Genomic DNA, 14595 nt, shown 5'->3' with positions numbered 1-14595 from the left:
AAAAAAATGTTGGACTATTTTCACGATTTTCGATAGCATTAACTGCAAGTTTATTTAATTTATTAAAATTAAGATTTTTAATTTATTACAATTTTAAAGCATTTAATGATTGCATAAGTTTTTTTAACAAATTACCTTTCAAGTAAATTATAGTTTATCACCTTTAAATCGTTGTCTTATATTAAACAAAACTGGTTAGAAAAAATTATCAACTTAAAAAAGGAAGTTAATAAGCTTACGCCATATGATTAAATTCATTTTGAAAAATTTAATCTACCAATAAACAATTAGTAGTTGTAAAACGCTACAAGTTTTTTAATGTTTTTACTGTTATATAATGCAATTGACAAGTGATGTGCAACTTGTTATAACATTATCGAGTACTAATAAACACACGTGAAAGTAATTTATTCAAAATATTTAAACAATCGTTAAAGAAATTGGTTTAAAAAAGGTGAGTAAATGTATTCTACTAAGTTGTATAACATTTTAATAACATTTAGATTAAGAGAAACTATACTTTTCAATTATGTAAAAAAATAAATAATTCCAAAAAAAAACTAAACTGTATAACTATTATAAGATATTTTTTTAGTTTAACCAATTCTTATTTTATCAAAAAAATATACATTCGTATTTATAGAAACGTTGCTGCAAGAAGAGTAACAGTAAAATAAAATATCTTAAAGCAAAAAATCCACTATTCTGTTTCTTACTGATAATTAAAAAAATATGCTCTTATAAAAAACAAACATTTAAAAAAACTCATTTTAAAACAACAATACAGCTGATTTCCTATGCTCGATAGAATGCGACTAGTGTAAATAAGTTAGAAGTAGTTATCTACCGGATACACTATTTAAGATCCGGCCGGTTCCGGATATTTTTTCTAACTTAAGATCCGGCTGGATTCAATTCCAGATCTAACTTTTCAAACTAAGATCCGGCCGGTTCCAGTTCCGATCTATTTTTTAATTTAAGATCCGGCAGGTTCCGTTTCCGAATTTGGAGCCTAAATGTTTTAAGTTTTATGCAGTTTCAATACAGAATAACCTTATAGAATTTTATTCTTATAATACCATCAATTAGTAAAAATTGTTTAATACAGATATTAAAAAAACAAAAAATGATATCGTCTAAATGTTTTATTTGAACACTAGGAAAAAGAACATTGGAAAAAAATCTATCTATACGAAATTTAAGTTTAAATTTTAAATTTATAACTACTTATACGACTAATTTTGAATTTTGTACTTGTACGACGTAAAAGAAAATTGAATTAAATGTTACAATACTTTATTAGGCGGTACTAGAGGAACTTGACCTGTTTTGACCAGTCTCACGACAACTATGAGTTTTTACATGTGATTTCAGTAGCCTTACAACCGTCTGTTTGAGATTAGCAAGGAAAAAGTCAAGTCGATACCTTGGATAAACATTTTTTGTAAGTAGAAACAAATCGTTATCATGAATGTTTATTCGTGTGCTGTTATCAATAATATAAAACCTTCTTTCGAAAGCCTCTTCTACATTTTCTGCTAAGGTTGTCAAGGTTGTTGAACTACTTTTATCTAGACCTGGTGGACTATTAGCTTTATGATTAAAGAACTTTTTTAGTACTGCTGCATTTGGGATTACACTAGACATCAATGCATTGTTTTTACTACACTTCTACGTTACTAAATATAAATGTTCGAGCAGTTCATTTAGGAGGCTAACAAGTTTCCATTCATCAGCTGTAAGAATATTTTCGGGCGTAAATTTGTTTTTAGCCATGTAGTTTTAAACATTTATTTTTTATTTTTTTTTAATCTTGTTAGCACTAGGTAGGTTGAGTTCGACCTTGTTTCAACATCTTGCATAAGTAACAAGGCTTTTTGCATTGACATTGATGAACCTAAAGTAACCTGTTTTTTTTTTGTTTTCTCGCACGCTGTAGAAGAATGGTTAAAGTAGCCAACAGTTGAACGGGCCTTGGTTATTAGCACACTTATGTTGCATTCTAAAAACAGTTAGTATTTAATTATCAGTTGAAGCGTGTGAATGAAATAGGGTGCTAAAAATGATTCTAACACCAACATACCAGCCTTCATGCTAAATGCATTGTTGTACAGAAAACCGTGAATGCGATTCATATTAATACCTCAATTTTCCAGCATCTCCTTTATGTTTTCACAACTATTAAAGCTAGTGTAAAAACCTTATATTTCATTAAAGTGCAAAGCTCGGTGTTTGTACTCAAAGCTTTTATTTAACCAATGCGCTGTTAAAGAAAGATATGATGTCTTTATCTTTGAATTTGCCCATATGTCACTTGTAAATGGCAAAAACGAAGCTTCTGATAACTCAGTTTGTATTTTTATCTTCAAACTTTCATAAGTGGTAGGATGCATTGTATCAGTGAAGTATTTAGTGCTCGGAATCAAATAACATGGCTCTAAAACAGCTAACAGACCTATGGAACTTTGATCGCTGCTAAATCAAAATGGTTGGTCGTCCTTAGCAATCATGTTCATAATTTTCTAATGAAATTTGATTGATTTTTGATCGTTTATTTTCCATTATAAATTCCAGGGCGATAAATCTCAATACTAGCTTGGTTCATTGCTGTTAGCTTCTTTTGTTTTGGAGTTGAAGACGAACTATCGCTGACTGCTTTAATGGATGATGATGATAATGATTTTCTAGACTCTGAATTTTCTCTCTGATATTTTGAATTTAAATGATTTAGTAAAGAATAAGTGCTGTACGAACTAGCATTACCTCTTTTAATGAGTTTATAGCAACGACTGAAAATTGCATAACAAGGGTCTTCCTCACTTACGTTGAAAAATCTACCATGCAATTGACATTTATAACTAAGGAGAAATAAACTATTTAACTGTTATAAACTAATTATATTAAATATGTTATGATTAGTCTTATATTTCTACAGGGTTGCCACTATTTATGCCAATGAAACTGTACTGAGTCATCCTGAGTTTTATCAAATGCTTTAAAATGTTTTTCTAACTTTTAAAAATTATTAAAACTTAAGTTTTTATAAAAAATATGTTATAAAAAATTGAATTTCAAGAAATTAAATTAACTAAATCTTATTTAAATTAAAATCTAGAAAATATATTATCTGAAATTTTAAAACTCCTAAAATTATAAAACTATCCCGAGTTATCCTTAGTACCCTGACCGTGTGTAAACCCTGTTTCTATTTACTTATTTAAAAGAAGAACCAAGTTATATCGCCCTAAATTTATTATAATAAAAGTAACAAAATATTTTCTACTCAAAAACTTTTTTAAATTTTCATCAAAAGTAGATAAAATAATGGTCATAAACAAATAGAGAACTTAATACTTTTGTTATAAACTACTGTTTGTACCTGCATTTTTACAACAAATGATTGATTAAGTTAAGTTTAGTTAGTCTGTTTCGCTTGACTAATTTTATATATACTAAATATTAAACCACAATAATCTAATTATATAAAACTGAAAGAAGCTGATCGCGGAAAACAAAGTCTTTCCAGACTAACTGGATCCGGAGCCGACCAAATTTCAACTAGGATCCGGCCACTCTCGTTCCAGATCTTTTTTTAATTTAAGATCCGGCCGGGTCCGGTTCTAAGCAAAAGATGGCCGGTTCCGGGCGGTTCAGGTTCCGAATCTTGGATCCAGTAGATCACTAGTTAGAAGCATAGGCTTTGTATAAACACAGTCTAGTAGCCATATACGAATCTGTATTGAAATCAGAGTTGTTATAATAAAGTATCTTTTAATTCTAAAGATAAGTTTTTTTTTGTATTCAATTTTCAATACTAAAACGTTTGCAAATTATTTTTAAGAAGCCATAGTATTAAGACCGCTAGACTAAGAAAAAAATTAAAATATAACAACTCTGGTCGAAAAAACGTACACCTATTGTTTGAATACTATTTTTAGTTTTTCGACTAAAGCCCGAGCTCTAATTGTACCTTTAAAGAATGAAACAAAGGAGCTTTAAAAAGTTAAAAAAAAATCCTTCAATGTGCTTCATCTTATTTTGAGGGTAGCAGTTTTTAAAAATGTTTCGTGTTTTATTAAGTTTATTTTATTTAAATTATCTAGTAGAAAAACCTATTGTTTTTATGTTAAAGACAAAAATTTTATGTTACAATACAAAATAAAAATGTAAGTAGAGTCTTAAAGACTAGTAGAGAAAAATTGAGAATTTTATTTGTATTAAATTACTTCTTAAAATAAGCTTTGATTTTTGACTTGATCTTATAAATTCTGTTTTAAGAAAAGCTTAGGAAACTAGACTAAGCTAATATTTTATTTTATGCAATGGTTATTCAACAGAAAAAAATAAAGTATGTTTTTTTTTTCAGTTAAAAATAACTATCTAAAATCTCATGGTTAATATATTTATTTTCAACACAGAAATAATGATGCATTTTTGTAAAAATTGGCTTTTAATAATCAAAGTCTAGTTTTCTAAGCTTTTCTTAAAACAGAATTTATAACAAAACTGTGAGTAAACAATTTTTTTTTTTAATGAATGTAAATTAAGTATTTCGAAATTATCTTAGATAACTAAATTTAGATAAGTGGAAAGTTATTTATTTCTTTTAAGTATGTTAGTAATACTACAAAGTTAGTAACTCTTCTGTATACAGAAGTACTAAAATGGTTTTCAAATGTTATAATGTAGTTTATTGAACTACAAAAAATACGCTCAAAATATTTGGTCATAGGACCTGGTGCACGAAAAAACCTTTCAGTTATCGAGTCGCACACCACGGATACTTTTTAACGTCTTGTCCAGGACGTATAAAGTTTATAAAAAATAATTATAATGAAGTAAATCTTATAGCCAGCTAAAGTAAATACTGCAACAATAAATAACTAGAATTAATAGGAAAGGACGTAAGTTATAAGTGTTATAAAGCTTTCTTATAATATAAAAACATTTCTTTTAAAAAAATGCATTTATTTAGAACAGAAGTTAAAAAATATAATATTTTCAAAAATATTTTATTTATTTATAAAACATTAACAAATTCAAAAGAAATTAAACTGTAGTACATAAGCTTTTACTTTATCTTTTGCTTAATTTTTAGTTCTATGACTAACTTTTATAAGTAAAAGAAAATAAAAAAAACTTTTTTTCTGAAAAAGTATGTATGATGAAACTTTTAGAAATAGAGATTTGCTTTTAATAAAGTTTAATAAACTGTCATTTTCAGTTTATTTATTATCTTTTTTTTTTATATTAAACATTTCCAATAAAGTTATTAGCTAATTTTACTTTTGAATTGTTTTAGTAAGAATAGACTTAAAAAAAAGTTTTTAATTGTAATCGTTTTATTTTAGGGATGTTATTTAAAGCCATCAAAAGTAATATATTAAGTTGTCGTTTTATAAAAACTAGTTGCGTAAAATTACTTAAAACTTCTGCAAGAAGTTTTTCTCGTACTAAAACTGTATTTTAATAATTTTTCATAACTTTTCTTATAAAATTTTAAAAATAAAGACTTAAAAATTATAGGCGTTACTGAAAAGTTTAAAACAACTGAACATAGTTGAACTTAGTAAAAACTCTAAGCCAACCGTTATGTTCTTTTTATTAAATTTTGTAATACTAATATTTTAATTTTATCAAATAGAATATCTAAAAAACTAGCGTATCTTACTTAACATATAAAGATATAGTTTAACAAAATAACATTTTTTATATTTTTAAAAGAAGTAGTTAAATATAAAATTACTATTTTTTCACTTTTCTATTAATGACATTTAAAAGTATTTTAAATAAGCCAGCAGATTTTTCCTAGTTTATCTTTTACATTAAATAGTATAAGATAAAATCAAACTAATAATTTAAATCTAAAAAACAAACGAATTTATAAACTTACAGTTGTAAAAAGTTTCTATTTTTTCTTAATGTATTTAGTTTAAAAATATGAAGTTTATGTTTAGGTTTAAATATCAGCTGTTTTAAGAATGAACGTTTTTGTTTTCAACATCAATTTCAAAAGTACTTAAATTGTAAAAGTAAAGAAATTCCCTATGCTATAAGTAGCACAGTTTTATTAAAAATATTAATGTATTTCTATATAAAGACGGTAAATTTAGTATCTTACATTCATAAAAACTCAGTAGACCTGTGTAATAACTTAGAAAAAAATTGTTGGTTTTTAAGAAATTGAGTACTTTACGAGAAAGGTGAATTTATATTTTAAAGAACTTGTTTCGTTTGGATTTTTAATTATCAAACATTATTAACAACTAATTTTTTTAAATATATTTATTTTCTAAATAAAAGTAGTAAAATGGTATGTAGGGGGACGAAGACTCTAATTTTGATCACAGTACACATAAATATGGCAAGTAAAAAACTCTAACTAAAACTGCTAAAGACTTTTAATATAAAATATACAGATTATCTGAATTACTTTTAAACTCGTTTTCTCAATTTTATAAAGTCAGTGTAAAAAGCAGCTATATAAAAAAAAAAAAAGAAATAAAAAACACGTTAATTAGTATAGCAGAATGAAAATACTCACATTAAATAATTTAAGCAAATGAAAACGGTAAAGTAAATGTAAAGTTTAGTCTTTACTCCAAGGAATTATCATATACTAAAAAAATCATTTTTCAGTTCAAAGCAAGTTATTAATGCATTTTATGTATAAGAATTGAAGATTTCAACAACTTAAAAAATATAATAAATTCAAGTTAAAAGCTCGTAAAGAATGTGATCAATTTGAAAACAGTCGTAGTAAAAAACAAATATCTAATAGTGCATTTGAGTCTTGAAACTTGTTTGTAGCTTTTTGCATATAAAACACGGTATCTAAAGATTGATATAAATTTATATTTAATAACAAAAAATTTAAACACTATTACAAAAATATACTAAAGACTGAAAATAATAAATAATGTTGTAGATGAAAAAATATTATCTATAAAACCTATAAAAAGGAGCATACGAAATCAATTCAAATTTCTAAGCTTAATATTTTTTTAAGCTGATACTACTAAAAACTTTGATAAAACTACGAAAAACTTTAACTAATGTTTTTACAAATGATTGATTTCGCTTCAGTTTGAAGAGTTAAAGTGAGGTCTTTATCTGTCAATAATTATTTTTGATTATCATCGGGTTTTATTTAGTTTAAAACAAAAACATTTGATTTATATATTTGTGGTCAGTCAGTCATACCTTGATTTTTTTATTTATACTTTATATATTTACAAATATAGGAAAAAATACAAATATTTAAGCAAGTAGAAGTCATATTGAGGCGAATTAATACAAAAACCAATTATATTTTCATTTACTTCTCAGAATGACCAACGTTCTTTTAAAGTTTTTTTCCAGATTTACTAATACCTTTCGGGATTTTTAGAGCACAAAAAAGCGCTCAAAATATTTGGTCCTTGGACCTGGTGTACGAAATATTTTTCGGTTATCGAGTCGCACACCATTTAGATACCTTTTAACGTCTTGTCCAGTACATATGAAACAAATAGATTCAAAGCATTATCATAATTTTATACTTAGCTTAGTTTAGTAAAAATTGCTTATGTTTTTAGATATTTTTTATTCATTGCTGAATGTTGTAGTTAATTTAATAATTAACAGTTAGTAAAAAAAATATTTTGTTCTATATAAAAAAAGTCAAGTCAGTTATTGCAGAATTCAAATGATTAAAAAAATGCATAAGTCTTTCTATAACTTTTGTCTTAAATAAAATTTTTTACCATGGCTTTTCAAAAAAACATAAAGTTCCATATTTTTTGTCTAAAACTAAAAGTTACGTATTTTTCAAGGAAAATAGATTTTTTGGCCACCCTGATGTTAATATTTGCATTTTGTCGTATTTTTGTCTTTAAGTATTAAATTTTAACTATTAAATTAGTTATTAAAGAAAGTTTTGTTTAATAACTATATTCAAAAAAAGTTAGTGCAAAATATCAATCAACGTCATTTCAAAAAATACTTTTTGATAAAAAACTCCTACTTACCATTTTTGTTTAAAATTTAGAAGATAAAAACTGTTTATAAAAAATTATGCTTTTATTAACAAAACTATCTAAAAAATAAATTCTAAATAAAAATACTTTTTAAATAAAATAATACAACCAAAGACTAACGCTGGTCAGTTATTTCGGTACTTCACATTTAAACAAAGTAGTTGGCTGACGGTTCTAATTCTGTCAAAAAAATAGTTATAGTTGTCAAACTTTTACTTTAAGTGTGTTTATAGAAGAGCTTAAATACTTTTTTAGCATACTTTTATTTAAGTTGTTTGCAATGCAATTTAAAAAACGGACTAAGACATCAAATGATTAAAGTAATTTTAGCACAATTGTTATTAATTATTACAATATTAAATAACTAATTAAGATTAAAAAGGGCTTCACTAATTTTCAGGGCCTTGATAAAAAACTTTGTTTTTATGTTTTAATTTCAACGCAAAACGATGCTAACAAAAGTTAAATACACTTTGCTTAAAAATAAGTATATAGTTCAATCTTATGTTTTGTGGTAAGCGACTTGATGAGTTCTTTTCATTCATAAAGTTCCTTATACCAATTTTTTTGAGCATCTTAGTTTTTCGTTTTTGTTCAACAATATTACTTAAAAAAAATATTTTTTTAAGTAGACCTTTGCAAAGATGTATGTGCAAAATATAGAAAACCAAACTTTCAAGCTACGTCGTAAGTCAATGTAAAATAAACTTTTCTCAATATGTAGTCATATAAATACCAAGATGCACTAAAAAACTGACAACTTATTTAGAGAAGAAAATTGTTTAAGTCAAGAATTAGTACACTAATAGGGAGCACTAGTCAAAGATATGACTAGCGTGGTTTAAAGCACAATGCTTCTGAAGTTGCTTCTGAAACTTTATATTTCACGCAACCATATTATTTATCGTTCGAGTAAAAAATCAGTAGAAGTTTCTTAGAATTCAGTAGCTGCAACTTTAGCCCAATGCATCTTTAATATAAAGTTTTTGACTTAGTGCATGCCAAGCATGAATAGCTAGATAATGTCTCACAGAAAAAATTAGACGAAAAATTAAAAAACTAAAATAACAATAAAACTAAAACTATACATATAAATGCAAGATTTCATAAAATTAATCGCTGATAACTTAAACTTAATGATACTTAAATTCCTTATGATATTATAGTTTATAAAGTGTTTTTTAAACTGTTGTTAAATTTTCTGATGTAGTTTTTTAGTTTTTTATTATTTTTTAATACAACCCACCATATGTAATTTGTAAACTAAAATTAAACTTAGATATCTTCTTTTATGTTTGTTTTATTTTTAGTCTTGCTTTATCCGAAAATCTTAATAGGGATAAACATTTTATTGTAATAAACTTCTAATAAAAAAAATACATGTTTATTACTTTCTCAAAAAATAATGTTTATTTAACTTATACTTTTTATCGGATTTATCTTTAAAGTACTTTTTTCAAGTTCTTATAAAATAATTATGAAAAATACTGTTAAACAAAATTGATCAAAGTTCAAATAATAGAGAACAGATGGTATTATGTCATTTAAAAAGAAAAATTAAATGGACTAAGTCTATTTTAATACTATTTACTACTTAGTCCCTGGGGTATTTTTTATATTTTCACATTTTATAGTCTAACACATTTTTCTTTTAATAAGGTAATTTCCTTTGAGAGTTTAATTATTAATGCAATTTAAAGTCTTAGTAAAAAGTAATAAATAAAACCAGTATAATTTCTTAACATTGAATTATTGGTCAAATGATACAACTTTAGCTAAATAAAACTCACCAACTAAAACTAAAAAAATCTCTTATTGAAGAACTGTTGGTAGTTTTGAATTATATCACCGTCATAAAAAGAGTCAGTTAGTTTATTTTCATTTTGTCTTTAAGAAGCCTTTAAATTAGTAAAATTTAAAACAGACTTTAAAATATCTCTTTAATTTGTACGTGTAAGAAATTTTGTACTTATTAAATACATAAAAGTCTGCTAATGCTTGATGTTTTTTTTTTTGCATACTGAATTAAATATTTTGCGCAAAGAAACATTATAATTATTTACATTACTTTATGAAACTGTGCTGTCTGAAAAAGAGCTTTTCTTTTTGACTTAGCAACTAGCTCTTCAAGTCAGTTCGATTAAGGACACTTTAAGAAGGAAATGGTGTATATTTAAACTAGTGACTTTTTTTTTGTCGTAGAATAGTTTTAGGATATTTTTAAGCCCTATATCATTTTGTAATTAAACAAATTAAAAATAAGTTTGAACACTTTGATAAAAATTAATGGTTTAGCAAACTAAGTCATATAGTTATTTAAATTACAATAGAACATATTTTTAATTAATACTTTTAGGTAGAAAAAAAAGTTTTTCTGTGTTAAAAAAGTCGTTTAGACTTTTTTAAAAATTAAAACAGTTTTACATCTTAGTTTTGAATTTTCTACAGCTATAAAGTATTTAATCATTATATAAAATATAAAGTTATTGCTAATAAAAGTATCTCTTTATTTATATAACAGTAAAACATACTTTCAGCTTCACTTGCAGCTTGCAGTATTCCCTTCCAGTTTGGTTCTGAAGGTATAGGAAAGTTACGAAACTTCTCTATTGAATCTGTTTATACATATTTTTTAGCTAAACATCCCAAGTGTTGAAAAAAAGTTTAGTAATAAAGAAAATAAAATGTATCCTTATTTATTTGTAAACCAAAAAGAAAATAAGGAGATATTCACTTACAAGGTTCTGTTTTTCCTTTCCAGGAGCTGCTAGATAATATTGCATATGTTAATAAAATAACAATAAATTTTGAAGATTTTACTGAAAATTAATAGAAAAACGTACTTTAAGCCTATTTTTAAAATAAAACAGAAACTAAGTATCATAGCTTGGACTTTTATAGAGTTTAACCATATATTTTTTCAGTATTAGTTCTTCTGCATTTATTATTTAGGCGAACAAAACGTTTTGTAGACTGTTATTTATTTATAAACTTTTTTTTTAACTTTTAAATATTATATTAGCATAAAGCTTTTGTACTTTTAGTTTTGTTACTTACTCTATATTTACTTTAGATAGGCTCTTACATTAATTTTTATATGAAAAAATAATCTACAAATTTAGAAATTAATAAGTAAAAAGCGAAAATAATAAATAGTATTAAAGTAGACTTTTATAGTTGTTTATTACATAATTACTGACATAATTAAACATAGAGCTTAGTATCACAAACGTTATAAATAATTGAAAAACTAAACTAAACTATTACTAATAAAAATATGTTCGTTTAAAAACTTAAAAAGTAATAGGATGTTTAACTTAAACATCTTTAAATTTAGCAATAAAAACCAAACTTTTATTTGCACAGCTTGTTTTGCGAATATTTTATGTTTTTTTAAATAAAACTAAACTTACTTATTTGTTTCTAATAACTGCTTAGGAGACAAAATACATTCTTCTGAATTTGCCCTTACTATTTTACTTGGGTTTTTATGCCTGTTAGCACTTCTGTAAACAGTTTTTATTCACATTTTAAATAGTAAATTAAAGAATTACGTATTTTATTAAAACTTATAATAAATTTAATTAAAAACTTTTGACTGCGCTAAATAGAATTTTCGCATATAAAAAACTTTTGTGACGAATGCAATTTTATTGTTATTTAGAATTGATATTTTTTTAAACTCTAACTCCTACTTAGATTAAACCTTAAATTTAATAAAACAAACTTAAGTTCGTTGTTTTCGTTTAAACCAGAGGCACATTCACTTGTTGGTGTTAATTGCAAATTATAATTGTTACTCTTTTTAGAAACTATGTTTGTTGTTGCTGCTCTTCTATAGACTACTTTTTGCTAAAATTTAGTGAATAATGTTTTATCAAAGGGAAGTAAATAGTATAAAAATATTTAAACATAGATTGGCTAGAATTTTTTATTACCTAATTTTAACATTTTTGGATGATGCAGTACTACAGAATTTTTTTTTTATAAACCTAAAAATATCTAAAAAAACCAAAGAAAAATACATATATAACTTTAATTTAATCTTTTAGTATTTTTAATATAATGTATTGATAAACATATATATTTTTCAAACAAGTTATGCACCGGAAAAAAGCTGTTCATACATTTTTTAGTAATCTTTTTTTAAATAGTGTAATTCTTTAACTCACCCGATTACGATTAGTGTCCAGCTTATGCTTTGATACATTTGAAACATAGTAATAACAGTTTCCGTTTGAACTCGATTTGGTATCAGTCATTTCATTTGTTCTTCTGTTTAAAATTTTCAGATAAGTTTTAGAGTTATAAAAGAAATAGTAACCTTATTTTAGTATCCAATAAAAAACCTTTTATCTTTGGCAGCATTACCACTTTTGAGAAGTGTTACTCCGAAAGTTGGAGAAGTAATTATTTGTTGACTTCTGTCAGTTTTTTCTTTTTGTTTTTTTGTCACTGACTCTATACTTTTTACTTTTTTTGTAGGCTCTTTTGTTTTAGTTCTGTATATAAAAATTAAAATAAACAAGAATAAAAAAACTTATAAAAACATAAGAGTAAGTGTCATCTACTTTAAACAGATTAGTTTAAAAAAAATTTCACTTCACAATATTTTGCACTAAAAATTTTCCTTTAAAAAAAATTAAAACTTTCTTCGTAGAAAGTTTTACTTACAATATTTAATTTAAAGTATACAATCATGGTTTATTGAACAAAAAAAAGACGCTCAAACTATTTGATTCTAGGATCTGAAGAACGAAGAACCTTTTGGTTATTGAGTCGCACACCACGGATACCTTTTACGTCTTGTCCAGGGAAAAGAAAGTATTGTCTTAGTTATTGTTTAATGATAATATAAGCTATTTCTTTTGTTTATAAATTCTTTAAAGACGTATCCATGTAAACTTTTAAGCTTTAATTAAAATAGCAATTTGAAAAAATTATCTTTATTTATGATAGTAAATAAATATTTGTGTTAAGTATAAAGTAAAATAGAAAAAAATAAAATTACCTCGTTTTTATCTTTATAATATTAGCAGTTAAATTTTTCTGAGTTTGTCTTGCAGGAGTTTCTGTATAATATAAGGATTATAATTAACATGTTTATTAAAAATTATACTTTTGTTTTTTATATTTAAAAAAAAGTAAACCAATGGACTTTGTAGTATTTTCTAAAGCATCTTCCTTTGCTGAAATCTGTGTTTTTGAGGATTGAAAGTCATCAGTGGTTTTGATAGGCTTAATAACTTGTTTTGAAATTTCATTCATTATGTTTTTTCGAGCATTATCTTTTCTGTATTAGTTATTTTTTTAACAAACTTAAGCGCTGGAAAAACTTATTTCACTAAATTTAAATTGTTTAAAAGTTAACAGTTTTTTTAATTAAATTATGTTTTTATTTGTTTTTAGTTGTAAATCAAGTAAACTAATAAACTTATAAATCATTTAGCGTATTAAAAGTAAGTATATAAATTTTTACAAAAATAATAAAGTATCATGAAAATTTACACAGTTAAAAAGTATTATTTTATGTAACTTATAGGTTAACTAAAGTATAAAATTTATAAGACAACTTTCAAATACATTTTAGCAATTGATTAAATAAAAATACTTTTTTTTTATTTAAAGTAGATTTATCTCAAAAATAGAGTGTACATAAGTTTGAACTTTTAGAATTTACCAACTATATTACAGTTTTTCTGATCATTAAAATCTGTATAACAAATATCTTTATTTCAAAAGTAACAAACTTTTAACTAAAATAAATAATGTATATATACCTTTTTGAATACTCTATATGTTTTGTCAGTACTATAGAGTTGTTGTTGATGTTGCTTGAATTTATTTCTGAATTATTTTTATACCGTGTATGTTGAGAATTTGCTGATATATTTATTTTATTACTATTTCTACTAAAAATATTACGAAAATTACTTTTATTTTACAAAACTTTCTAAACAAGTTGAAAACAAGACTAAACTTTAAAATAGCATCTATAAAGTTTTTTAAAATCTTAAAAGTAAAACTTTTTACCTAAACTTATTATATAAGAATGATATAGCTTTAGATATAATTATTTTAAACTTTGTTGCAAAAATTTGATTGGACAGTTAAAACATACTTTTTGTAATAGAGTTATTTGAGTCTAAACTTCTTTTAGACTTTGTACTGGACATTGTGTTTGTACAACTTGAGTCATTTTTGATACCATAGTAAATCAATGCCGAAAGCATCTGTTTAGTAAAGTTATCTTGTTAAATCATATAAAAGTTTTTAAACTTAATTTAATTTTTAATATTGTTGAACTGTAAAGGTAAATTGTTAAAAAATATTTTAAACTGTTTACAAAATTAATCTTACATGATTTTTTGATACTGGTGCTCTTTTTGTATTGTTGTGCTTTCTTATACTTTCGATTTTTTTTTCACAACTTTCTGCTTTAAAAAATGTTTTGTTTTGTTATACGCATAACTAAAATATACTAGTACTATACAAAAGCAAACTCTACCTGAACTTTTTTTCTTGTGTTTTCGTTTCACTTTTTTTTGATGATTGCTGAAAATTGTTTAAGTTGAGA

General features: G+C 24.5%; 1 protein-coding gene across 1 annotated transcript; it reads right to left on the bottom strand.

Annotated features, from left to right (window-relative positions):
- Positions 1 to 6729: 6729 nt before the first annotated feature.
- On the bottom strand, positions 6730 to 14390 carry LOC145847763 (uncharacterized). The gene is made up of 13 exons (XM_082953704.1): positions 14379 to 14390; positions 14140 to 14251; positions 13799 to 13901; positions 13169 to 13311; positions 13030 to 13090; positions 12368 to 12520; positions 12191 to 12293; positions 11746 to 11870; positions 11432 to 11524; positions 10757 to 10785; positions 10550 to 10633; positions 8139 to 8198; positions 6730 to 7113 (listed from the first exon to the last, which is right to left on the bottom strand). Exons 2-12 carry the CDS (start codon positions 14249 to 14251, stop codon positions 8167 to 8169), a joined length of 1038 nt encoding a protein of 345 aa, XP_082809830.1. The 5' UTR covers positions 14379 to 14390; the 3' UTR covers positions 6730 to 7113; positions 8139 to 8166.
- Positions 14391 to 14595: the final 205 nt, after the last annotated feature.

This window comes from Thalia democratica, unplaced genomic scaffold, assembly GCF_965202585.1.
Source record: "Thalia democratica unplaced genomic scaffold, ktThaDemo2.hap1.1 HAP1_SCAFFOLD_1078, whole genome shotgun sequence".
Taxonomy (NCBI): domain Eukaryota; kingdom Metazoa; phylum Chordata; class Thaliacea; order Salpida; family Salpidae; genus Thalia; species Thalia democratica.
This window is presented reverse-complemented; position numbering and strand designations above follow the sequence as displayed.

Excerpts from the sequence above, each read along its gene's own strand:
- LOC145847763 (XM_082953704.1), bottom strand. The coding sequence starts at position 14,251 with ATGCTTTCGGCATTGATTTACTATGGTATCAAAAATGACTCAAGTTGT. Across the intron at positions 12,521-13,029 it reads ATTATAAAGATAAAAACGAG|AACTAAAACAAAAGAGCCTA; the intron begins GTAATTTTATTT and ends TTTTATATACAG. Across the intron at positions 12,294-12,367 it reads AATGCTGCCAAAGATAAAAG|AAGAACAAATGAAATGACTG; the intron begins GTTTTTTATTGG and ends AATTTTAAACAG.